Source organism: Oncorhynchus tshawytscha, linkage group LG33 (genome assembly GCF_018296145.1).
Source record: "Oncorhynchus tshawytscha isolate Ot180627B linkage group LG33, Otsh_v2.0, whole genome shotgun sequence".
In the NCBI taxonomy this organism is placed as follows: Eukaryota; Metazoa; Chordata; class Actinopteri; order Salmoniformes; family Salmonidae; genus Oncorhynchus; species Oncorhynchus tshawytscha.
In genome coordinates, this window is record NC_056461.1 from 38,080,652 (window position 1) to 38,106,901 (window position 26,250).

General features: G+C 45.7%; 1 protein-coding gene across 4 annotated transcripts in view; it reads left to right on the top strand.

Annotated features, from left to right (window-relative positions):
* Positions 1–25,711, top strand: part of LOC112231416 (collagen alpha-1(XXIII) chain) — a 106,356-nt gene extending 80,645 nt beyond the window's left edge. For 2 of the 4 annotated variants that reach the window (XM_042311294.1, XM_042311297.1), the window contains 22 exons: positions 5,997–6,004; positions 7,301–7,327; positions 9,134–9,160; positions 9,356–9,382; positions 10,967–10,993; positions 11,210–11,236; positions 15,359–15,418; positions 16,435–16,551; positions 17,764–17,799; positions 17,882–17,908; positions 18,193–18,246; positions 18,336–18,398; positions 22,567–22,632; positions 22,831–22,875; positions 22,980–23,024; positions 23,438–23,527; positions 23,639–23,691; positions 23,812–23,868; positions 24,275–24,301; positions 24,549–24,617; positions 25,390–25,452; positions 25,684–25,711. In XM_042311294.1, coding sequence (XP_042167228.1) covers positions 5,997–6,004; positions 7,301–7,327; positions 9,134–9,160; positions 9,356–9,382; positions 10,967–10,993; positions 11,210–11,236; positions 15,359–15,418; positions 16,435–16,551; positions 17,764–17,799; positions 17,882–17,908; positions 18,193–18,246; positions 18,336–18,398; positions 22,567–22,632; positions 22,831–22,875; positions 22,980–23,024; positions 23,438–23,527; positions 23,639–23,691; positions 23,812–23,868; positions 24,275–24,301; positions 24,549–24,570 — 905 coding nt within the window. In that variant the 3' untranslated portion in view covers positions 24,571–24,617; positions 25,390–25,452; positions 25,684–25,711. The remainder of the gene's footprint in view (positions 1–5,996; positions 6,005–7,300; positions 7,328–9,133; positions 9,161–9,355; positions 9,383–10,966; positions 10,994–11,209; positions 11,237–15,358; positions 15,419–16,434; positions 16,552–17,763; positions 17,800–17,881; positions 17,909–18,192; positions 18,247–18,335; positions 18,399–22,566; positions 22,633–22,830; positions 22,876–22,979; positions 23,025–23,437; positions 23,528–23,638; positions 23,692–23,811; positions 23,869–24,274; positions 24,302–24,548; positions 24,618–25,389; positions 25,453–25,683) is intronic. The other 2 variants (XM_042311295.1, XM_042311296.1) reach the window with 2 other exon arrangements.
* The last annotated feature ends 539 nt before the right edge of the window (positions 25,712–26,250 follow it).

Sequence of the window (26,250 nt, forward strand, 5' to 3'; positions counted from 1 at the left end):
AGATATAGCCCTTGGTTCTCCCCAGACCTGACTGCCCTTAACCAACACAAAAACATCCTATGGCGTTCTGCATTAGCATCGAACAGCCCCGTGATATGCAGCTGTTCAGGGAAGCTAGAAACCATTATACACAGGCAGTTAGAAAAGCCAAGGCTAGCTTTTTCAAGCAGAAATTTGCTTCCTGCAACACTAACTCAAAAAAGTTCTGGGACACTGTAAAGTCCATGGAGAATAAGAACACCTCCTCCCAGCTGCCCACTGCACTGAAGATAGGAAACACTGTCACCAATGATAAATCCACCATAATTGAGAATTTCAATAAGCATTTTTCTACGGCTGGCCATGCTTTCCACCTGGCTACTCCTACCCCGGACAACAGCACTGCACCCCCAACAGCAACTCGCCCAAGCCTTCCCCATTTCTCCTTCTCCCAAATCCATTCAGCTGATGTTCTGAAAGAGCTGCAAAATCTGGACCCCTACAAATCAGCCGGGCTAGACAATCTGGACCCTTTCTTTCTAAAATTATCTGCCGAAATTGTTGCCACCCCTATTACTAACCTGTTCAACCTCTCTTTCGTGTCGTCTGAGATTCCCAAAGATTGGAAAGCAGCTGCGGTCATCCCCCTCTTCAAAGGGGGACACTCTTGACCCAAACTGCTACAGACCTATATCTATCCTACCGTGCCTTTCTAAGGTCTTCGAAAGCCAAGTCAACAAACAGATTACCGACCATTTCGAATCTCACCATACCTTCTCTGCTATGCAATCTGGTTTCAGAGCTGGTCATGGGTGCACCTCAGCCACGCTCAAGGTCCTAAACGATATCTTAACCGCCATCGATAAGAAACATTACTGTGCAGCCGTATTCATTGATCTGGCCAAGGCTTTCGACTCTGTCAATCACCACATCCTCATCGGCAGACTCGACAGCCTTGGTTTCTCAAATAATTGCCTCGCCTGGTTCACCAACTACTTCTCTGATAGAGTTCAGTGTGTCAAATCGGAGGGTCTGCTGTCCGGACCTCTGGCAGTCTCTATGGGGGTGCCACAGGGTTCAATTCTTGGACCGACTCTCTTCTCTGTATACATCAATGAGGTCGCTCTTGCTGCTGGTGAATCCCTGATCCACCTCTACGCAGACGACACCATTCTGTATACTTCCGGCCCTTCTTTGGACACTGTGTTAACAACCCTCCAGGCAAGCTTCAATGCCATACAACTCTCCTTCCGTGGCCTCCAATTGCTCTTAAATACAAGTAAAACTAAATGCATGCTCTTCAACCGATCGCTACCTGCACCTACCAGCCTGTCCAACATCACTACTCTGGACGGCTCTGACTTAGAATACGTGGACAACTACAAATACTTAGGTGTCTGGTTAGACTGTAAACTCTCCTTCCAGACCCATATCAAACATCTCCAATCCAAAGTTAAATCTAGAATTGGCTTCCTATTTCGCAACAAAGCATCCTTCACTCATGCTGCCAAACATACCCTTGTAAAACTGACCATCCTACCAGTCCTCGACTTTGGCGATGTCATTTACAAAATAGCCTCCAATACCCTACTCAACAAATTGGATGCAGTCTATCACAGTGCAATCCGTTTTATCACCAAAGCCCCATATACTACCCACCATTGCGACCTGTACGCTCTCGTTGGCTGGCCCTCGCTTCATACTCGTCGCCAAACCCACTGGCTCCATGTCATCTACAAGACCCTGCTAGGTAAAGTCCCCCCTTATCTCAGCTCGCTGGTCACCATAGCATCTCCCACCTGTAGCACACGCTCCAGCAGGTATATCTCTCTAGTCACCCCCAAAACCAATTCTTCCTTTGGCCGCCTCTCCTTCCAGTTCTCTGCTGCCAATGACTGGAACGAACTACAAAAATCTCTGAAACTGGAAACACTTATCTCCCTCACTAGCTTTAAGCACCAACTGTCAGAGCAGCTCACAGATTACTGCACCTGTACATAGCCCACCTATAATTTAGCCCAAACAACTACCTCTTTCCCAACTGTATTTAATTTTTATTTATTTATTTATTTTGCTCCTTTGCACCCCATTATTTTTATTTCTACTTTGCACATTCTTCCATTGCAAAACTACCATTCCAGTGTTTTACTTGCTATATTGTATTTACTTTGCCACCATGGCCTTTTTTGCCTTTACCTCCCTTCTCACCTCATTTGCTCACATTGTATATAGACTTGTTTATACTGTATTATTGACTGTATGTTTGTTTTACTCCATGTGTAACTCTGTGTCGTTGTATCTGTCGAACTGCTTTGCTTTATCTTGGCCAGGTCGCAATTGTAAATGAGAACTTGTTCTCAACTTGCCTACCTGGTTAAATAAAGGTAAAATAAATAAATAAAATAAATAGTGCATGTCAGAGCAAAAACCAAGACATGATGTTGAAGGAATTGTCCGTAGAGCTCCGAGACAGGATTGTGTTGAGGCACAGATCTGGGGAAGGGTACCAAAACATTTCTGCAGCATTGAAAGTCCATCAAGAACACAGTGGCCTACATCATTGTTAAAATGGAAGAAGTTTGGAACCACCAAGACTCTTCCTAGATCTGTTCTCCCGACCAAACTGAGCAATCGGGGGAGAAGGGCATTGGTTAGGGAGGTGGCCAAGAACCCGATGGTCACTCTGACAGAGCTCTAGAGTTCCTCTGTGGAGATTGGAGAACCATCTCTGCAGCACTCTCCACCAATCAGGCTTCTATGTTAGATTGGCCAGACGAAAGCCACTCCTCGGTAAAAGGCACATGACAGCCCGCTTGGAGTTTGCCAAAAGGTACCTAAAGACTCTCAGACCATGAGAAACAAGATCCTCTGGTCTGATGAAACCAAAGATTGAACTCTTGTGTCACGTCTGAAGGAAACCTGGCACCATCCCTATGGTGAAGTATGGTGGTGGCATTAACAGGCTCTGGGGATGTTTTTCAGTGGCAGGAACTGGGAGACTTGTCAGGATTAAAGCAAAGATGAATGGAGCAAAGTACTGATCCTTGATGAAAACCTGCTCCAGAGCGCCCAGGTCCTCAGACTGGGGCAAAGGTTCACCTTCCAACAGGACAACGCAGGAGTGGCTTCGGGACTAGTCTCTGAATGTCCTTGAGTGGCCCAGCCAGAGCCCGGACTTGGACCTGATCGAACATCTCTGGAGAGCCCTGAAAATAGCTGTGTAGCGACTCTCCCCATCCAACCTGACAGAGCTTGAGAGGATCTGCAGAGAAGAACGGGAGAAACTCCCCAAATACAGGTGCGCCAAGCTTGTAGTGTCATACCCAAGAAGACTCGATGCTGTAATCAATGCCAAAGGTGCTTCAACAAAGTACTGAGTAAAGAGTCTGAATACTTATGTAAATGTAACATTTCAGTTTTTTAAAGTTTTTTTTATATATTAGCAAACATTTCTAAAAACGTGTTTTTTGCTTTGTCATTATGCGGTACTATGTGTAGATTTTAGAATAAGGCTGTAATGTAACACAATGTGGAAAACGTCAAGAGGTCTGAATACTTTCCGAAGGCACTGTAGCTTTGGATGCAAGGACTGACCAACCATGATATTAAAATTATAGTTAACCACATTTTGAGGCTATGCAGTGTTTGTTTACAGAATCTAAAATGTTGGGTTCTGATGGGGTTGACAGTTGAACTAAGCTCATGAGGCACTAATAATGTATATTATTCAATAATCATTGGGCATACACAGGAGCGTAACTTTGGTTTTAGAAGTTGGGGGACATACTTTTAGTTTTTTTGTTCACAATAAAATCACAGTATTGAATCGCAATACATATAGAATCGTGCAAATCACGAGAATCGCAATACATATCGTATCAGCAGCAAGATAGGATAATACTATTTTGTGAGGTCCCTGGCAATTCCTGGCAGCCCTAGTTGACCCCCATCTCTGGTCCTCATATAGCTGGAACAGCAGCCTTTTCTAGTGGGTATGACTCCTGGCAGGCTGGCATTTAGACCACACGGGTGACAACAGAGAGAGGGATTGTCATTGCCCAACCAGTCTCTGTGATTAATCAGTAGGGAAACATTACATAGGCCTGGATATCCTCAGGGTGGTGTGTGTGTTTGTTTGTGTGTGTACATGTTTGTCTGTTTCGTGTAATGCAGGACAGATACACACGCGCGCACACACACAGGGAGAGAACAAAGGCAGAAAAGTGCCTTCTGTAATCAAACTCATCATGTCTCTTGATTGCAATGACAACCAAACAAACAGAGCATCATGGGAACTGGGGTTTTGTTATGGCAACGACTGATAAAGAGTATACAGTACCAGTCAAAAGTTTGGACACACCTACTCATTCAAGGGTTTTTCTTTATTTGAATTATTTTCTACATTGTACAATAATAGCGATGACATCAAAACTATGAAATAACACTTATGGAATCATGCAGTAACCAAATAAGTGTTAAACAAATCAAAATATATTTTATATTTGAGATACTTCAAAGTAGCCACCCTTTGCCACTTTGCACACTCTTTGCATTCTCTCAACCAGCTTCATGAGGTAGTTAACTGGAATGCATTTCAATTAACAGGTGTGCCTGTTAAGTTAATTTGTGGAATTTCTTTCCTTCTTAATGCGTTTGACCCAATCAGATGTGTTGTGACAAGGTAGGGGTGGTATACTGAAGATAGCCTTATTTGGTAAATGACAAAGTCCATATTATGGCAAGAACAGCTCAAATAAACAAAGACAGTCCATCATTACTTTAAGACACAAAGGTCCGTCAATGCGGAACATTTCAAGAACTTTGAAAGTTTCTTCAAGTGCAGTCGCAAAAACCATCAAGCGCTATGATGAATCTGGCTCTCATGAGGACCGCCACAGGAAAGGAAGACCCAGAATTACCTCTGCTGCAGAGGATAAGTTCCTTAGAGTTACCAGCCTCAGAAATTGCAGCCCAAATAAATGCTTCACAGAGTTCAAGTAACAGACACATCTCAACATCAACTGTTCAGAGGAGACTGCTTGAATCAGGCCTTCATGATTGAATTGCTGCAAAGAAACCACTACTAAAGGACACTAATAATAATAAGATATTTGTTTGGACCAAGAAACATGATCAATGGACTGATGAGTCCAAATTTTAGATTTTTGGTTCAGAGGATATCCGCATGTGTGGTTCCCACCGTGAAGCATGGAGGAGGAGGTGTGATGGTGTGGGTGTGCTTTGCTGGTGACACTGTCTGTGATTTATTTAGAATTCAAGGGACACTTAACCAACATGGCTACCACAGCATGCTGCCACGATACGCCATCCCATCTGGTTAGTGGGACTATTTGTTTTTCAACAGGACAATGACCCAAAACACACCTCCAGGCTGTGTAAGGGCTATTTGACCAAGAAGGAGAGTGATGGAGTGCTGCATCAGATGACCTGGCCTCCAAAATCACCAAACCTCAACTCAATTGAGATGATTTGTGATGAGTTGGACCGCGGAGTGAAGGAAAAGCAACCAACAAGTGCTCAGCATATGTGGGAACCCCTTCAAGACTGTTGGAAAAGCATTCTTCATGAAGCTGGTTGAAAGAATGCCAAGAGTGTGCAAAGCTGTCATCAAGGCAGAGGGTGGCTACTTTGAAGAATCTAAAATATAACATATATTTTGATTTGTTTAACACTTTTTTACTTACTACATGATTCCATATGTGTTATTTCTTAGTTTTGATGTGTTTACTATTATTCTGCAGAAAATAGTAAAAATATGTAGAAAAAAGTTAAAATATAGAAAAACCCTTGAGTGCATAGGTGTGTCCAAACTTTTGACTGGTACTGTATGTACAGTACCTTTTGTTGTGACACAGGACATATCATGTTGGGTGTATTTTAATAATCAACCTCCCACTGAGTTATATTCCAACTCCGAGGTAGAACATGAAAGTTACTGGAGTGAAACTGATCACACTTCATCATCACTAACTGCATTTTTCTGTTTTCTGTTTCAGGATCTCCGGTAAGTACTGTTAAACCATGGTTAATGGGGTTTAGTAGATGTTTCAGGATCTCCAGTAAGTACCGTTCCACCATGGTTAATGGGGTTTTAGTAGATGTTTCAGATCTCCACAAGGTACTGTTAAACCATGGTTAATGGGGTTTAGTAGATGTTTCAGGATCTCCAGTAAGTACCGTTCCACCATGGTTAATGGGGTTTTAGTAGATGTTTCAGATCTCCAGTAGGTACTGTTAAACCATGGTTAATGGGGTTTAGTAGATGTTTCAGATCTCCACAAGGTACTGTTAAACCATGGTTAATGGGGTTTTAGTAGATGTTTCAGATCTCCAGTAGGTACCGTTCCACCCATGGTTAATGGGGTTTTAGTATATGTTTCAGATCTCCAGTAGGTACCGTTCCACCATGGTTAATGGGGTTTTAGTAGATGTTTCAGATCTCCAGTAGGTACTGTTAAACCATGGTTAATGGGGTTTTAGTAGATGTTTCAGATCTCCAGTAGGTACCGTTCCACCATGGTTAATGGGGTTTTAGTAGATGTTTCAGGATCTCCAGTAGGTACCGTTCCACCATGGTTAATGGGGTTTTAGTAGATGTTTCAGATCTCCAGTAAGTACCGTTCCACCATGGTTAATGGGGTTTTAGTAGATGTTTCAGATCTCCAGTAGGTACTGTTAAACCGTGGTTAATGGGGTTTTAGTAGATGTTTCAGATCTCCAGTAGGTACTGTTAAACCATGGTTAATGGGGTTTTAGTAGATGTTTCAGATCTCCAGTAGGTACCATTCCACCATGGTTAATGGGGTTTTAGTAGATGTTTCAGATCTCCAGTAGGTACCGTTCCAACATGGTTAATGGGGTTTTAGTAGATGTTTCAGATCTCCAGTAGGTACCGTTCCACCATGGTTAATGGGGTTTTAGTAGATGTTTCAGGATCTCCAGTAGGTACTGTTAAACCATGGTTAATGGGGTTTTAGTAGATGTTTCAGGATCTCCAGTAAGTACCGTTCCACCATGGTTAATGGGGTTTTAGTAGATTTATGAGTAACCTAGTGGGCTGTGCTTCAGATAAAGTAAGTGAATGGACACATGGGAGGCAACAGCAGGTAAATAATCATTCTCTGTTCATCTCAAGTGTATTTGCTGTAGTTTTCGACCTCAAGGTGTCAATCGCAATACTATTTGAGAATTGCGGCATTAAAATGAAAAGTCTGCCATAATATGATTGTTTAAAAGCATCCTGATTTTAATCCTAATCCTGGCCTTTAGTTCTCTTTTCTTCTCTGTGTAATCCTAACAGGGCACGCCTGGACGGGATGGTTACCCGGTAAATGTCACACTTAATCTCTTTTCTGAGCAAGCACTCTATTATTCTAATCCCTTAAACCAGCACGATTTACCCTAGAATATGGGCATCCATTAACTCCAGTCCTAGACTATAGTGATCTTCCCTCATAACCTCCAGTCCTAGACTATAGTGGTCTTCCCTCATAACCTCCAGTCCTAGACTATAGTGGTCTTCCCTCATAACCTCCAGTCCTAGACTATAGTGGTCTTCCCTCATAACCTCCAGTCCTAGACTATAGTGATCTTCCCTCATAACCTCCAGTCCTAGACTATAGTGATCTTCCCTCATAACCTCCAGTCCTAGACTATAGTGATCTTCCCTCATAACCTCCAGTCCTAGACTATAGTGATCTTCCCTCATAACCTCCAGTCCTAGACTATAGTGATCTTCCCTCATAACCTCCAGTCCTAGACTATAGTGGTCTTCCCTCATAACCTCCAGTCCTAGACTATAGTGGTCTTCCCTCATAACCTCCAGTCCTAGACTATAGTGGTCTTCCCTCATAACCTCCAGTCCTAGACTATAGTGGTCTTCCCTCATAACCTCCAGTCCTAGACTATAGTGGTCTTCCCTCATAACCTCCAGTCCTAGACTATAGTGATCTTCCCTCATAACCTCCAGTCCTAGACTATAGTGATTTTCCCTCATAACCTCCAGTCCTAGACTATAGTGGTCTTCCCTCATAACCTCCAGTCCTAGACTATAGTGGTCTTCCTCATAACCTCCAGTCCTAGACTATAGTGATTTTCCCTCATAACCTACAGTCCTAGACTATAGTGATCTTCCCTCATTGCTCCAGTTAAGTGGTTCAGCTATTGTGTCACCTGCACCTCTCCTCGGCCTGGTTTCCCAAAAGCATCTTAAGGCTAAGTTAATTTTAAAACCTTAAAAGGGCCTGTCATGCCAAATAGTGTCCCCCGGCCAAATTAATATAGCAACGTACGCTAATAGTTTATCGAATCCCATTGTGACGTAGAGGGGGACATTATTTTTCAGGACGTCAGAGGATAAGACAGCCCCATCTACTGAACAGCTATCTTGTACTACATAAATAATTCAAACAAGTCTACTGACTGCATCTTTCACAAGTTTCTCCTCAATGAAACAATGTTTTTATGATGCTGCTGCAACTTATCCATCTCTCGGGAACTTAAAAGGTGTTATGTTGTGGTCTCAAGCAGTCACACATTTGGTGAACATCAAATGGTTCATTCTATTCAGACAAAGGTTTGAGCCAGTTTTTCTGGCAGTAGGTCCAGATGCATTGGGTTGCGTGTGTTGGCATCCCACATGCTTAGTTGGGATCAACAGGGAAATGCACTAGCCTGTGAAGTCGCTCCAATAATAACAGTGATGTGAGCCCAAATTCTGTGTTCAGGACAGAACCACATGTGGGCCCAGTTGGACTCACAGGTCCCCCCACAGTATTCACAGAACAGTTGATGTATGTCTCTTTTGTTTTGAATCCTTGCTTCATTCATCTGTCTTTTTCACTTCAATGGCTGTGGAATATTATGATAGTTCTTTGGACAGAGTTCAAGAGCATTTCAGCACTTGTGCAGCACTGGACAGCGACCTACATAATGACTTTGCTATACAGTGAACATGTGAACTCTAGACTGACTGGAGTTTTTACCTATGTTTGTCTATGGCCTGCTAAATAATTTGGCCAGCAGTGCACCCAATTGATATGATATTTTTGCTACCAAAAGATGAATGTACTGTACACAACTGTGTTCATTTTAAACATAATATTTATCCTCTATCCATGTTGTTGTATTCTAGGGCCCACTTGGGATGGATGGGAAGCCTGTAAGTAGCCTTCTTCATCATGCTAATGTTGTGATAACGATGTTGATATTCAGCTCACAGTCTACTTCATACAATACGTCTCTAATTAACGATGTGTTTATTTAATTACCATAAACATTGTATGTGTTCTACTCTTGTCATGAACGACTTGTGATGTGATCGTTTTGTGAATGAAACATTGTCTTCCATATACAGGGTGGTCCTGGTCCTATGGGAAGCCAGGTATGTATGATGATCTTTTTAAATCTCTCTTTAACTCCACGTTTTTGGATGATCAAACACCAGATGTGGACATGTGATGTAGCAGATGTCTGCCAAAACACTCCAGTGTTCTCTACCTGTCAGCTCATTAGTAGGGCTCAGTTGGTAGAGCATGGTAAATGGAATATATAGTGTATCCATTCTTCTGTGTGCTATATGAGTCTCTAAAGTCAGCCTTGAAGTCAGCTTTGAAGCCAGCCCTGAAGGCAGCCCTGGAGACAGCCCTGAAGCCAGCCCTGAAGGCTGCCCTGGAGACAGCCCTGGAGACAGCCCTGGAGACAGCCCTGAAGCCAGCCCTGAAGGCTGCCCTGAAGCCAGCCCTGGAGACAGCCCTGAAGCCAGCCCTGAAGGCTGCCCTGAAGCCAGCCCTGGAGACAGCCCTGAAGCCAGCCCTGAAGGCTGCCCTGGAGACAGCCCTGAAGCCAGCCCTAAAGGCTTCCCTGAAGCCAGCCCTGAAGCCAGCCCTGAAGGCTTCCCTGAAGCCAGCCCTGAAGCCAGCCCTGAAGCCAGCCCTGAAGCCAGCCCTGAAGGCTTCCCTGAAGCCAGCCCTGAAGCCAGCCCTGAAGGCAGCCCTGGAGACAGCCCTGAAGCAAGCCCTGAAGGCTTCCCTGAAGCCAGCCCTGAAGCCAGCCCTGAAGCCAGCCCTAAAGGCTTCCCTGAAGCCAGCCCTGAAGCCAGACCTGTGTTTATATCCAAGGGGATAAATGGGGTGTGTCTTGACTGAAGTGAACCTCTTTAAAAGCCATTTCTTATTGGTCAACTGTTTAGACAGTTTGGAAAGTGAAATAGGGGCTACTTATAATTTAGCCAGAGTTTATTTAAAGTACCATTTTCTTAGAAGATGATCTGATTCATTAAATAGTTCCGAAGGCCTTGGCTTTTCAACACTATCCCTGTACCTCATTAAAAATGTGCAATTACTTTTGATGGGCACAGAACACAGAAACACACCATCATATTATATGGCATCCATCCCCACATGTAATTACTCAATGATGTGTACTATATACAGAGGAAATGGTTGCAAGACCTGTGTAAAGATGTTGCCTTGCGTGTGGAGACAGTCTGGGCTTTGAGGCTCCTGTTATTCTACAGTGTAGGAACATGCAGCAGCCCAACGCTCCAACACCAGTATAATATATATATACGGATAGAAACTACAGATAGAAACTCAATCTGTGTGTTGATTATAAACCGCTGTCCATTCATTCACAAAGCCCATTCAATCTAAACACACTCCAAGAAGACATCACAGAATTAATTGTAGAGTGTAATGCACTCAAGGCCTAAACTCATAATATGTCCTCCAGCCGTTGTAAGAGACACAGAGAGTTAATTATTGAACAAAAGCTGTGTTGCTCAAACCCACACAACCCTGATCCCTGTTAGAGGTACAAGGCATGACTTTTTGGGGGGGGGGTATCTGCATGGAAAGTGAAAAGAATCGCTGTGAATATCTTGGAAGGAATGAGATGTGTCAGAGATCGTTAAAGTCCAGTATTTCCTTGTTCATGATCCTGTTTCGTTTTTCTCCTCTGTCGTCAGGGACTGTCTGGGCCAAAAGGAGAAAAGGTATGACAAAACACCCCTTTTTCTATTGTACAATTCATTCAGTTATGATACAATTTGAAACATGAAATGCAAAGAAATTTTGGAAGCATGATAGTAACTTGCTTTCTACCTTTGATACCTGTGGTATACCGTGATCCCCGTAGTGTTCCTATCTGATAGTTATCGGATGACTTCCTATTTGATGTAACATTTTCTAATTGTCCTGTTTTTTTCTAGGGAGACCAAGGAGATATGGGGCCCAGGGTGAGAGAGTTAAATATGTCATAATATCAATCAAATACCACCAGAACTCATTTTACCAGCTCCACATACCCTCATCCATTGTTTTAGCCTACAGTTTTAGCCTCCCACCACAGGGAGAGATATGGACCATGTCAAATCAGGAATCCTGAAGAAAATCATGTTTCATTTGCTATATATATAGCCCCATCAGGCAACCCTACTGATTCCCCTGTAACCCACAACCCAACACACTTCTATTAGAAACAGGTGCCCTGGTCTGGCCTGTTAAATTACTATTGCCCTGTTATTGTATTTAAGCCCCAACTAAAATACATTCTGCTGTTCACTATGCACATAAGTCTAGATCTCTAAAGAAAGACCCGATTACCAACTGTCTATGATAAGACCAAAAAGAAACCCATGTTTTTCTGGCACTGCAAGAATGCCCTTTGGATTCATATAGTCAACAAAACGTTGTGTACTCTGAGAAACAAAAAGAGAGCAGCTTCACATCTCTCTGCTCAGGCTGTTGTCTTTGATGTATCTTGGTAACCTGGCAACCTGTTTTGATTGATAAAATGCCTGAGTATATTACACATAGATTCACTTGACTGTTACCCCCCCCCCACACACACACTTACTTTAGCATCAAGTCTTACTGTAGCATCTGCCTTAGACTGTCTGTCTATTTAATTCATTGCCTGAGTTATCTTTGCAATATCCCGCGAATCTGAACTCTCTGACTGTGAAGAAATAAGGGTGTGAATGTGTAAATGTCCCAGTTAACAGCAGCTTGGCAGGAGTACATGTCACTGGAATTGTACTATAATGTAGCAGCTGTTTGGGCCTGTGTTGTGTTGCCTCTCCTGACCTTGGATGTGAATTAAAGCTCTTGGAGCAGTGTAGACATCTGGCAGAGCCCAGCGTAGAGCACATGTGGATGACTGACCCATCGGACACTGGGCTCCTTACTGTTGGGCTCCTTACTGTTGTCCTCTCTGCTGGGGTCAAGGCAAGTAGCACCGCGGTTAGTCATGTTCATATATCTCTATTAAGAAGCAATTAGTTTACCATCAGTTACTCTTAGCTATTAACATACTTTACACATTAGTTCATTTTTATATTGTGTTGTTGAGGCAGATGCAATGATGTGTTTGAGACCCCCTAAAGACGGGGGGACGGGGGGACTGGGGGACCGAGTCAAGGCCGGAACCGGGAGGGGGCGAGGGGTCTGAGACCAAGTAAATTGTAATTGCTTCAAATCGCGACCATACTAAGAGTTCAACAAGTCCAGTGTTCATATTTCAGCAGAATTCTTTAGAATGGTGAAAAGAATGCAGAGAGCCACTATAAATGAGCCCTGACCCAAACAGGTTTATAAATGAGCCCTGACCCAAACAGGTTTATAAATGATCACTGACCCAAACAGGTTTATAAATGATCACTGACCCAAACAGGTTTATAAATGATCACTGACCCAAACAGGTTTATAAATGATCACTGACCCAAACAGGTTTATAAATGATCACTGACCCAAACAGCTTTATAAATGATCACTGACCCAAACAGGTTTATAAATGATCCCTGACCCAAACAGGTTTATAAATGATCACTGACCCAAACAGGTTTATAAATGATCACTGACCCAAACAGCTTTATAAATGATCACTGACCCAAACAGGTTTATAAATGATCACTGACCCAAACAGGTTTATAAATTATCCCTGACCCAAACAGGTATATAAATGATCCCTGACCCAAACAGGTTTATAAATGATCACTGACCCAAACAGATTTATAAATTATCACTGACCCAAACAGGTTTATAAATGATCACTGACCCAAACAGGTTTATACATGATCACTGACCCAAACAGGTTTATAAATGATCACTGACCCAAACAGCTTTATAAATGATCACTGACCCAAACAGATTTATAAATGATCACTGACCCAAACAGGTTTATAAATGATCACTGACCAAAACAGATTTATAAATGATCACTGACCCAAACAGGTTTATAAATGATCACTGACCAAAACAGCTTTATAAATGATCACTGACCAAAACAGGTTTATATTAGATTTTTTTTTTTTAAGACAATATACACTTAGAATACAAAACTTTAGGAACACCATAGACTGACCAGGTGAATCCAGGTGAAATATATGATCCATTATTGATGTCACTTGTTAAATCCACTTCAATCAGTGTAGATGAAGGGGAGGAGACAAGTTAAAGAACGATTTTTAAGCCTTGAGACAATTGAGAAATGAATTGTGTATGTGTGCCATTCAGGGGGTGAATGGGCAAGAAAAAAGATGTAAGTGTCTTTGAACTGGGTATTGTAGTAGGTGCCAGGAGCACCGGTTTGTGTCAAGAACTGCAACGCTGCAGGGCTTTTGACGCTCAACAGTTTCCCGTGTGTATCAAAAATGGTCCACCACCCAAAGCTCATCCAGTCAACTTGATACAACTGTGGGAAGCATTGGATTCAACATGGGCCAGCATCCCTGTGGAACGCTTGCGACACCTTGTAGAGTCCATGCCCAGATGAATTGAGGGGGTGCAACTCAATATTAGGAAGGTGTTCCTAATGTTTTGTACACTCAGTGTATGTAACAACTTCCCCCGGTCTCCCCTAATAATACTGAGCTTGAAACTTTCAAACAATTTCCCCCATTCTTCCCTACTAGGGAATCAAGGACATTCTGAAGAGCGCAACAAAGTTTGAGGATATTTTTCAACGAAAGTATAGGACATTAATGTTACTAGTGAAGTAGAAAGCCCAGGTTTCAATAGGCAATCAGTTATGAATGGGTCATGAGGGAGTGTGGATATTTGGCATGTCGAAGTGGTTTTATGAGCTGAATGAATGGGAGCTGATAATTATTATAATTTTTACTCGGGAAGACATTAAGAATTCTCATTGTCTGAAACCTAGTCAAGTCCGAGTTAAAATGTATCTGACACAGAGACAAGACAGAAAAACTCAATATGTGGTCTTGAATACTACAACACTGAGCATATGCATTCCATTCAATCTGGAGCCCTCTCTGTCTGTCTCAAAGTTGTTTCTGGCCTGGTTTCCATTTGAGTTCATTGTTTCCTAGTCGACAGTCCAAAGGGACTCTTAAGGAATAAGTACTTTAGAGTTCATAATATTAGACATAGCAGGGCACTGTTATGCTATTTTAGCACTTCATTGTGTATGTGAATTCACAGGAGGGTGTCCATACAGGAGGGTGTCCGTACAGGAGGGTGTCCGTACAGGAGGGTGTCCGTACAGGAGGGTGTCCATACAGGAGGGTGTCCGTACAGGAGGGTGTCCATACAGGAGGGTGTCCGTACAGGAGGGTGTCCATACAGGAGGGTGTCCGTACAGGAGGGTGTCCGTACAGGAGGGTGTCCGTACAGGAGGGTGTCCGTACAGGAGGGTGTCCATACAGGAGGGTGTCCATACAGGAGGGTGTCCGTACAGGAGGGTGTCCGTACAGGAGGGTGTCCGTACAGGAGGGTGTCCGTACAGGAGGGTGTCCGTACAGGAGGGTGTCCGTACAGGAGGGTGTTCGTACAGGAGGGTGTCCGTACAGGAGGGTGTCCGTACAGGAGGGTGTCCGTACAGGAGGGTGTCTGTACAGTCTACTACCATGTTCATGGGGGGAAGTAAACCAAATCTCCTTCTTTGAAAAGCAATTTAAATTTCAGTGTACTTCCTGAATTGACTGGAGTCGACACCAGGGAGAATAAGCCACTAAACCCAAAGCAATTCATATTGACCACAGCTCTGACACAAACATCATGGACCAGACTGCCAGAATCTCTCCATGGACGGTCGATAATTATATGAAGTCAATCATAAAACTTTGGGCCGCGAGACAACTGGGCTTCTATTGTTTGAGGCTTGAAACCAGACAGAAGGGCTATTATCTTTGTATTCTCTCGTCTACAGTTATGTTTGAGCAGCTTTACACATGCTGGAACTGTGCCAACACAGATGGATCAATAACCTCAATAACATCCCTCTGTTGTCTCTCACTCTACTCACCCTCGTCTTTCATTATCCCCTTCTTACCCAACCCCTCCTCACTCCTCCCTCCATCCTAACTCTTCTTTCCAACGCTGTCTAAACCTCAACCCAGGGACTCCCTGCACTCGCGGGCTCTGCAGGTCTGCTCAGTAATCAGATTCTCACGGTCAAGGTTTGTCCCACCTTCCTCACCCGTCTCTCATTGACCGGGTCCTCTGTCTCCATCCAGCCAGTCCCTTCTCTTTGCTTCCTTCTCCATCTCTCAGTTGTAAATGACTGTTTAACCTCTCTCTCTCTCTCTCTCTCTATAACTAATTTGATTTTACTCTGTGTCTCTGGTGGCTTCTCTCCCTCTCTTCCCTTTCTCCCTATCTCTGGAGTCAGATGGTCTTCCCTCGCTTTGACCACGGCTTTCTCTCTGGCGACCAGCACACATTTCACAAACGCCTCCTGAAGGTACGATGGGCGCATCTCAGCCCTCTTTTTCTTGCCTCGTCTCTTCCTTCAAGCTGGCTCCCCCTCTTCGTCTGTGACTTTTTCTTGCCTCGTCTCTTCCTTCAAGCTGGCTCCCCCTCTCTTCGTCTGTGACTTTTCCTCACTCTTTTACATCTCACACATGTACAATGTGATTGGTCTCAAGCATTTCTCTGTTTGCCACTCTGCCACTTGTTTTCATGTCTGCTTCAAATTAGAGAGAAAATGAGTGGTAAAGTAAATTCTGCCTCTTTGGAAAGTGAGTTTGAATAAATGACATTGCTTGCGGATGATAATTGGTGGAAGGAATGCCAGTCAGAACTATGCAAATTGGAGAATAAGAATAGCTTGTTGTTTACTTGACAATATAAATGGCTGATAATATGACTGTTAAACATCTTGTTTTGAATACAACCACATCCGTCATTCAACAGTCGAATAGAGTGAATGTTATGCATAGCAGGAGTTTTAGAGTTTTAGACTTACTTTTGCACATTGGCGAAGATGGTTGGCGACAAACACCAGACACTGTGAAAAGAGACAAAGTTTTGAATTAACTTTACTGAACATTGCTCAAACTGAAGATATTGAAAGTGGTTCAGTAACTTGTCTGGGGTGTCACAATATAATTGTTTTGCAACTTGTTTGATTGATAATACTGTGGGAATTGGGATTGTTACTTCATCTCATACTTCTCCCTCCCTGTCCATAAAGGGTGACCAGGGTCAGGCTGGCCCCCCTGGACCCCCGGGGCCCCCTGGATCACCAGGGCCCAGAGGACCCCCTGGGAACACAGGGAAGGATGGGCCCAGAGGACCCCCTGGAGAGCAGGTACAGTAAGACAGCTCTGCTCCTCTCATCCCTATCACTACAGTCGTCTCACTACATATTGTGATAGGAGAGAGAAGAAAGGCCAAAAGACGATTAGTTGGTTTAACAAAAATATGCTTTTTATTTACTTCCATTGTCCTCCAAGAGTTACTGAATCTCCTCTCTACTTCAGTTTGCTCCTCAGTTCATTCTTGGTTGGAAAGCGAGGCAGTGGCAAGGATCCCTTCCGTTTTTACTGGTAGGAGAGATAATAATAGATGTATTTTATATAGCGCTTTTTTGAAGCAGACTTGAGTAGGGGGTCACATCCAGTACGGGGGGGACAGAGAGGCTGCCATTCCCAGCCTCTCTGCAGACTCTGTGGGTAGATTCTCCTCAAACAACATGTAATACCCACCTGGGTGAAGCCAGTGGTACTACATCTGCTAGATTTCACTTGGGTGCCAGAGGCTCACTGCACATCACTTATTGGGATTGTCCACTTTGGAGTGAGAGATCCACTCAAAACTACAGCAAGCCTCTGTGATGTCCAAGCCTGTGCTAATCTAGCCTCTGGGCTATCTTGACAAGACAACTGACTTGCCAGTCTTATGACACAGCTGAATCGATATATAAATAATCAAAAATTACTAAGCTAACAAAAATTTAAGTTGCAAAATAAACAACATTAAAATAATACAATATTTAGAAATTTACAGGAGCTCTCTGCTTAGGCCACCTCACAACCCATGTGACCCCAATGGTTCAAACCCCTCCTGTTGGCAGAGAGAAAGATGCGCAGTTCTAAAGCTCATTTCCTGCAATTCTACACATTTTTCATGTCTTATGTGTTTTCATGTGATACAAGGAGTTGAATCTCGACCAAAATCCAAAAGAATGCAACAATATTTGTGGGTCCTGATTCTGGGTCAGGATTCGGCCTGCGGTTTGCCTTTTGAGTATGGGTACTGTAGGCCTTCTACTGAGAGGAGGGGATTAAGAATTATCATTTTGCTTTTGTTGTTTGTTTTTTATAAATGCAAATTGCTCTACCATCCCAGTAGGTGCAGCAGAAACAGAAACGCGTCACTAATTTACTGGAGGAAAACAACACTATTAATGTATTTGTGTGAAATACTGCCATCTTGTGGAGGATCAACGGAATTGCTCTGCTCATCAGTTAGATCTTACTTCACATTTGGATGGATGATTGACCTTGAGCTTTCTTCACAGGGTCCACCTGGTCAAGATGGAATCGATGGATTAGAGGTAAGCCTTTGTTTATTTCTGATATTATAAGGTGGACTGTATATGCCACACATCATGCTGATAACGTGTCCTCCTTACACAGGGACTGATGGGTCCTCCTGGACAGAAGGTCAAATATCTACATTTCTCATGCAGACACACTTCCACACCTGTATACATGTATTATATATATATATATATATATATATATATATGTAACCTAAATCATCTGTGATTCATTAATGCATTTCAATCATCTAATGTCAATAATCTAAATGTCTTTAGATTAATTATGGAATTATGAATTTAAATTCATCTGAATATTGTACATGTAAACTCCCCAATGAAAATAAAATAATATATATAATGTCTTGCAGGTTAATGAATATGTTCCATGAATGTAATGTCTTGCAGGGTGAGGATGGACAGCAGGGCGTGCCTGGATCACAGGGGTCTCCGGGGCTAAAGGTGTGACATCGTATTATTTCCTCCTCTTCCTCCTCCTCCTCCTCTCCCTTCTCTTGCCCAGTCTCACTCTATCTCCATATCTGTGACAGGGGGAGCAGGGGGCTGCTGGTGACCAGGGCAGGACTGGCCTTGATGGACTACCAGGGATGAAGGTAAATATAGGAGGAATTTGGAAAAAGATGTCTTGAAAGATGAAAAGATTGATGTTACATAGAGCGATGACCCTGAGACATTCGGCACTGAATATTGACCCTCTGGGCACAGACTGGTTGAATCAATGTTGTTTCCACAACATTTTTATCAATAAATGTCAATGTCATAACGTTGAATCAAGGTGGGAAATTGATTTTATTTGCAATTGTTATTTGTTGATTTCTCTTTGAATGCACATTAGTTGACAACTCATTTAAAACTGCGTTTGAACTGAAGTATGTGCTCAGTGGGGATGCACTGGAATGGCAGGCATGCTGAGGTCTTACTGTATGTATTCACTCTATGTAGGAGGGGACAGGAGACACAGGGGGAGAATGGGGAGACAGGGGGAGAAGGGGAGAGGAGACAGGGGGAGAAGGGGGAGAGGAGACAGGGGGAGAAGGGGGAGAGGAGACACAGGGGGAGAAGGGGGAGACAGGGGGAGAGGAGACACAGGGGGAGACAGGGGGAGAGGAGACACAGGGGGAAAAGGGAGAGAGGAGACAGGGGGAGAACGGGGAGAGGAGACACAGGGGGAGAGGAGACACAGGGGGAGAAGGGGGAGACAGGGGGAGAAGGGGGAGAGGAGACACAGGGGGAGAAGGGGGAGAGGAGGCACAGGGGAAGAGGAGACACAGGGGAGAACGGGGAGACGGGGGAGAGGAGACACAGGGGGAGAAGGGGAGAGGAGACACAGGGGGAGACGGGGAGAGGAGACACAGGGGGAGAACGGGGAGACGGGGGAGAGGAGTCAGGGGGAGAACGGGGAAAGGAGACAGGGGAGACGGGGGAGAGGAGACACAGGGGGAGAAGGGGGAGAGGAGACACAGGGGGAGACAGGGGAGAGGAGACACAGGGGGAGAAGGGGGAGAGGAGACAGGGGAGAACGGGGAGAGGAGACACAGGGGGAGACGGGGAGAGGAGACACAGGGGGAGAACGGGGAGAGGAGACAGGGGAGACGGGGAGAGGAGACACAGGGGGAGAAGGGGGAGAGGAGACACAGGGGAGAACGGGACACAGGGGGAGAAGGGGAGAGGAGTCACAGGGGGAGAACGGGGAGACGGGGAGAGGAGACACAGGGGAGAGGAGACACAGGGGGAGAAGGGGGAGACAGGGGGAGAGGAGACACAGGGGGAGAAGGGGGAGACAGGGGAGAGGAGACACAGGGGGAGAACGGGGAGACGGGGGGAGAAGGGGACACAGGGGGAGAAGGGGGACACAGGGGGAGACAGGGGAGAGGAGACACAGGGGAGAAGGGGGAGACAGGGGAGAGGAGACACAGGGGGATAAGGGGGACACAGGGGGAGAAGGGGGAGAGGAGACACAGGGGGAGAACGGGGAGACGGGGGGAGAGGAGACACAGGGGGATAAGGGGGACACAGGGGGAGAAGGGGAGAGGAGACACAGGGGGAGAACGGGGAGAGGAGACACAGGGGGAGAAGGGGGAGAGGAGGCACAGGGGAAGAGGAGACACAGGGGGAGAACGGGGAGATGGGGGAGAGGAGACACAGGGGGAGAAGGGGGAGACCCGGGAGAGGAGTCACAGGGGAGAACGGGAGAGGAGACACAGGGGGAGACGGGGAGAGGAGACACAGGGGGAGAACGGGAGACGGGGGAGAGGAGTCACAGGGGGAGACGGGGGAGAGGAGACACAGGGGGAGAAGGGGGAGAGGAGACACAGGGGGAGAACGGGGACACAGGGGGAGAAGGGGGAGAGGAGACAGGGGGAGAAGGGGGAGAGGAGTCACAGGGGGAGAACAGGGGAGAGGAGACACAGGGAGAGAACGGGGAGAAGGGGGAGAGGAGACACAGGGGGAGAAGGGGGAGAGGAGTCACAGGGGGAGAACGGGGAGACGGGGAGAGGAGACACAGGGGGAGAAGGGGAGACGGGGAGAGGAGTCACAGGGGGAGAACGGGGAGAAGGGGGAGAGGAGTCACAGGGGGAGAACGGGGAGAAGGGGGAGAGGAGTCACAGGGGAGAACGGGGAGACGGGGGGGAGGAGTCACAGGGGGAGAACGGGGAGAAGGGGGAGAGGAGACACAGGGAGAGAAGGGGGAGAGGAGACACAGGGGGAGAAGGGGGAGAGGAGACACAGGGGGAGAAGGGGAGAGGAGGCACAGGGGAAGAGGAGACACAGGGGGAGAACGGGGAGATGGGGGAGAGGAGACACAGGGGGAGAAGGGGGAGACCCGGGAGAGGAGTCACAGGGGGAGAACGGGGAGACGGGGGGAGAGGAGTCACAGGGGGAGACGGGGAGAGGAGACACAGGGGGAGAAGGGGGAGAGGAGACACAGGGGGAGAACGGGGACACAGGGGGAGAAGGGGGAGAGGAGACAGGGGGAGAAGGGGGAGAGGAGTCACAGGGGGAGAACAGGGAGAGGAGACACAGGGAGAGAACGGGGAGAAGGGGAGAGGAGACACAGGGGAGAAGGGGGAGAGGAGTCACAGGGGAGAACGGGGAGACGGGGGAGAGGAGACACAGGGGGAGAACGGGGAGACGGGGAGAGGAGACACAGGGGGAGAAGGGGGAGAGGAGACACAGGGGGAGAACGGGGAGAGGAGACACAGGGGGAACGGGGAGAGGAGACACAGGGGGAGAACGGGGACACAGGGGGAGAACGGGGAGAGGAGGAGACACAGGGGGAGAACGGGGAGAGGAGACACAGGGGAAGAAGGGGGAGAGGAGACACAGGGGGAGAACGGGGAGAGGAGACACAGGGGGAGAAGGGGAGAGGAGACACAGGGGGAGAACGGGGAGAGGAGACACAGGGGGAGAACGGGGAGAGGAGACACAGGGGGAGAAGGGGGAGAGGAGACACAGGTGGGAGAACGGGGAGAGGAGACACAGGGGGAGAAGGGGGAGAGGAGACACAGGTGGGAGAACGGGGAGACGGGGGAGAGGAGACACAGGGGAGAACGGGAGACGGGGAGAGGAGACACAGGGGGAGAACGGGGAGAGGAGACACAGGGGGAGAAGGGGGAGAGGAGACACAGGGGGAGAAGGAGGAGAGGAGACACAGGGGGAGAATGGGGAGAAGGGGGAGAGGAGACACAGGGGGGAGAACGGGGAGAGGAGACACAGGGGGAGAAGGGGAGAGGAGACACAGGGGGAGAACGGGGAGACGGGGGAGAGGAGTCACAGGGGGAGAGGAGACACAGGGGAGAACGGGGAGACGGGGGAGAGTAGACACAGGGGGAGAACGTGGAGACGGGGGGAGAGGAGACACAGGGGGAGAACGTGGAGACGGGGGGAGAGGAGACACAGGGGGAGAACGGGAGAGGAGACACAGGGGGAGAAGGGGGGAGAGGAGACACAGGGGGAGAACGGGGAGAGGAGTCACAGGGGAGAACGGGGAGACGGGGGGGAGAGGAGACACAGGGGGAGAACGTGGAGACGGGGGAGAGGAGACACAGGGGGAGAACGTGGAGACGGGGGGAGAGGAGACACAGGGGGAGAACGGGGAGAGGAGACACAGGGGAGAAGGGGGAGAGGAGACACAGGGGGAGAATGGGGAGACGCGGGAGAGGAGTCACAGGGGGAGAATGGGGAGAGGAGACACAGGGGGAGACGGGGAGAGGAGACACAAGGGGAGAACGGGGAGACGGGGGAGAGGAGTCACAGGGGGAGACGGGGAGAGGAGACACAGGGGAGAAGGGGGAGAGGAGACACAGGGGGAGAATGGGGACACAGGGGGAGAAGGGGGAGAGGAGACAGGGGGAGAAGGGGGAGAGGAGTCACAGGGGGAGAACAGGGGAGAGGAGACACAGGGAGAGAACGGGGAGAGGAGACACAGGGGGAGAACGTGGAGACGGGGGGAGAGGAGACACAGGGGGAGAAGGGGGAGAGGAGACACAGGGGAGAACGGGGAGAGGAGACACAGGGGAAGAAGGGGGAGAGGAGTCACAGGGGAGAACGGGGAGAGGAGACACAGGGGGAGAAGGGGGAGAGGAGACACAGGGGGAGAACGGGGAGACGGGGGGAGAGGAGACACAGGGGGAGAACGGGGAGACGGGGGAGAGGAGACACAGGGGGAGAAGGGGGAGACAGGAGACCCCCTTCCAATACCTTTATTTATCTTTATTCATTCATTTGTTTCTGTGTGTTTGTCTGTGTCTCCCTCTGCAGGGCTTACCAGGAGAGAAGGCTGTTCCTGGCTCCTATGACAACATCGGCCTTGGCCAAGTCGTTCAGGTGAGTTCTATATTGGGTCCTTTTTGTGTTGATCAAAAACAACATTCTGCTTTCCATTACAACCCCACAAATTTAGAATATACCATTTTATTTATTGTTAAAAGTTTCCCTCACGCCATAATATTTGTCTAGATATACATTCTGTGTAACAGTCCCCTGTGCAGTGTGTATTCTCACTTTCCTTTTCTTTTCCTGCAGGGTCTCCCAGGGCCACCAGGGCCCCCAGGAGGCCAAGGGTCAAAGGTGAGAGTTAGTTGTGTTTGAAGAGGTGTCCGAGTGGTCCTCCTGTTTACCTGTCTCCTCATGTTTCCCCTTCTCATGTTTACCTGTGTCCTTCATGCCAACAGGGAGATTCAGGCTCACCTGGTGCACCTGGAGCTGATGGGGATAAGGTAAATTTGAAAATAAAAGAGAGCCTCACACTCTAGGAGCTCAGATGCAAAAATGTAATTACCAACATTTCGACAGCCAAGCTGTCTTCATCAGGGTATAATCACAAAGACTGCGGGAGGACTCGTTTATATAGTGTCAATAGACACAGGTGTCTGTAATCATGGCCAAGAGTGGCCTAATATCATTGGTTAATTCTCAAATATTAAAATGGCAAACAAAGAACAGCATAAAAACAACAAATGGATAGCATACGATCATAGTTTCATTTTAGACTACACAAGCTTACAAACAATTACAATGGCAAAGTAACAATATGGCATGACCTGTAATGACTAATTATTCTTGTACTATGAAATCAATGAGCAGCGTTCCTCAGTGCTATCGGCGTCATGTTGCGCCTCCTCTCTTATAGGGAGCCAAAGGGGATAGAGGTGATGATGGGATGCCTGGAGTGGCAGGGGAGAAGGGAGAGCGAGGCCTGATGGGCCAAACTGGGCTTGCGGTAAGTGTGATATGAGCTGTCTCCTGATGGACACCCAATGGGCTATGGGCATGGCACAGAAGTCTACTATCCCCCTGCCTTTTGTCCATATGGTGTATTTTTTTCTCTTAGGGAGCTGACGGAAAAAGGGAGAGCGAGGGGATTCAAGGTTTGAGGACAGTCTGGTCAGTAACGGTTTAGATTCCAAACTTGTATCTGTTAAGTGTGATACCTCACCAAGGTCTTGTTGTGTTATATGATTGTGTAACGTCTGGTTATCTTAACACTAATGCTCTCTGCTCCAGGCCCAGAGGATCTCTATCCCAGGCCCTCCAGGGCCTCCCGGGCCCCAGGGTTTCATGGTGGGTAACTGGTCCCTCTGTCTTCTTAATGATAGGGGGTCCTCTGTAGCCTAGTTGGTAGAGCATGGCGCTTGCAACGCCAGGATAGTTGGTTAAATTCCTGGGACCAACCTTACTTAAAATGTATACACTCGTGATTGTAGGTCGCTTTGGATAAAAGCGTCTGCTAAATGGCTTATATTATATATTATAGGGGAATATCAAAAGCTTAAACTCTCTCTATATATATTCTCTCAGCAAATAACTTAGATCCTTGACCAACACTCCATAACCTCAACTTGTTCTCAGAGGAACCTAGTACATCTCCAATGCTGTTCATGTTTATTTAATGCTATATGTTCTGTTATAGGCTCTTGTGATGAACAGTGTTTACAAAGAGAATGACGTAAGAAATGGTGTTTTTCAGGGACTTGATGGAAGGCCTGGCCCCAAGGTGAGATAGTCAGGGCTCTGATCTCCTCCCGCCCCTAAAACAAAACAACACCGGGTTCTTTAGGTTACTGAAGCTGCACTAGAATGCCCTGTCATTCAAACTTTAGCCCTACTAGATAATGAAATGCTGGGTGGAGAATAGTGAATGAAATGTGTATTTATAGAAAGTCAGAGACAAGATGGATTGCAATTCACAAGGAAAAATGTAAGCACCAGCTTGAAATTGTGTTTTTGTCAATGTCTCACAGGGGGAACCAGGTGAGGGAGTGAAAGGAGATAAGGGAGATGCAGGCGACAAAGGTCCTCCTGGGTTAAGGGTAAATATTTCCTTTTCCGTCTCACTCAGACTGCATATCAGGGTTAGGGTCAATTCAGGAATTTCGGGAATTTAATTCAATTCAATCCATAATTTGAAATACTAATTTGAAATGGACACACCCCACAGGAAGCAGAATTAGAATTGAATTTGAGTTAAAGGAAATAGAACTGAATGTAAATCTATTCTGCTGAGACATGAAGCATAACGTTATCATTCCTTTGACTAATCTTTTACCAAAAGCATCTTACACTTATTACTGCAAAGAATACAGACACCATTTGATTTACAACTGAAACGTGTCACACGTTATATATTAATATATGTGAGATTAGGTTGATCCCTCCCATTCTGAAGTGTTTGATGCAATCTGGGAAATGTATTTTATTTCAAATTTAATAAGGTGGAACTGAATTATAATGTGTCAATTAATTGTAAACATAAAAAAAGTATCTTAGAATATGTAATTATGTGTAATTAATTTAGAGAGAATTCATCTTTAAAAGTCAAATGTTTCATCGATAAGTTTTACATATTACTGGTCACATACAGTATGTCAAAAGAAACATATGTATGGTTGAATGTAGAATAAATAGTCATTTCAATTTCATTGAATTTTATTGAATTGAAATCAATTTCCGAATTCCAAAGTCATATTCAAGAATTTAATAGGAATTAAAGAACAATTCGCAACTCAATTCAGAATTGTCCCTAACCCCTGCTGCATATCATGTTACGGATAACATAAGTGATTACTCTATTTCTGCACACAGGGTACCCAGGGTCTTCCAGGTTCTACAGGGTTGGTTGGTCTCCCTGGCACCAAAGGGGGAAAGGTTAGAAGCATTTTTCATGCCCTGTTTTTGTGGGAATGGAAAGAGAATGAGAAAGGGGTATACCTAGTCAGTTGTACAACTGAATGCATTCAACTGAAAGATGTCTTCCACATTTAACCCAACCCCTCTGAATCAGAGAGGACAGGATGTCAGAGACCCTTCAGAGACAGGTACATTTTCCAAAGTAAGCTGCTTCTGAATGAATTTGATCATATTTAATTTCTTCAACAGGGAGAGCAAGGATTGCCGGGATTAGATGTAAGTATGTCTAAATCTGTCACATTTCTATGGAGGGATTTCCATGCCAACCTTAAATTGCATTTGAATTCCATAATTTAGAATTTGTATTAGGCTATTGAATTTAATATTTTAGAATTTGTATTGCACAAATTAAATAATTTAATTCATAAATTAACTTTGATTTGAAACTGAGTTGAGTGAATATTGCATTCAGTTTAATCATTCAATTTACATTTAATTGAATATTCAGTTTCAATATGGTAGATATTGCATAAATTTTCTGTGTATCAAGTTTACAAACTATGGTATAATTAAAGTTTATCAAAATGTCATAATTTCAACTTCTCAAATGCATTCAAATTCAGTTTTCAAATTCAGTACTCTAAATTCAGATTGAAAACCAGAGACAACATCTTGGTACTTTGCCAGCCAGGAAAAGTAGAGGAGTACAGATAGAATGAAATGGTCTCTGTGGTAAACAGAAGCTTCTGGCGGCCTCTGGAGCCATCATGGCATGTTTCATTTATTTTATTCCTATGAATTTGGCGGTTCAAATTT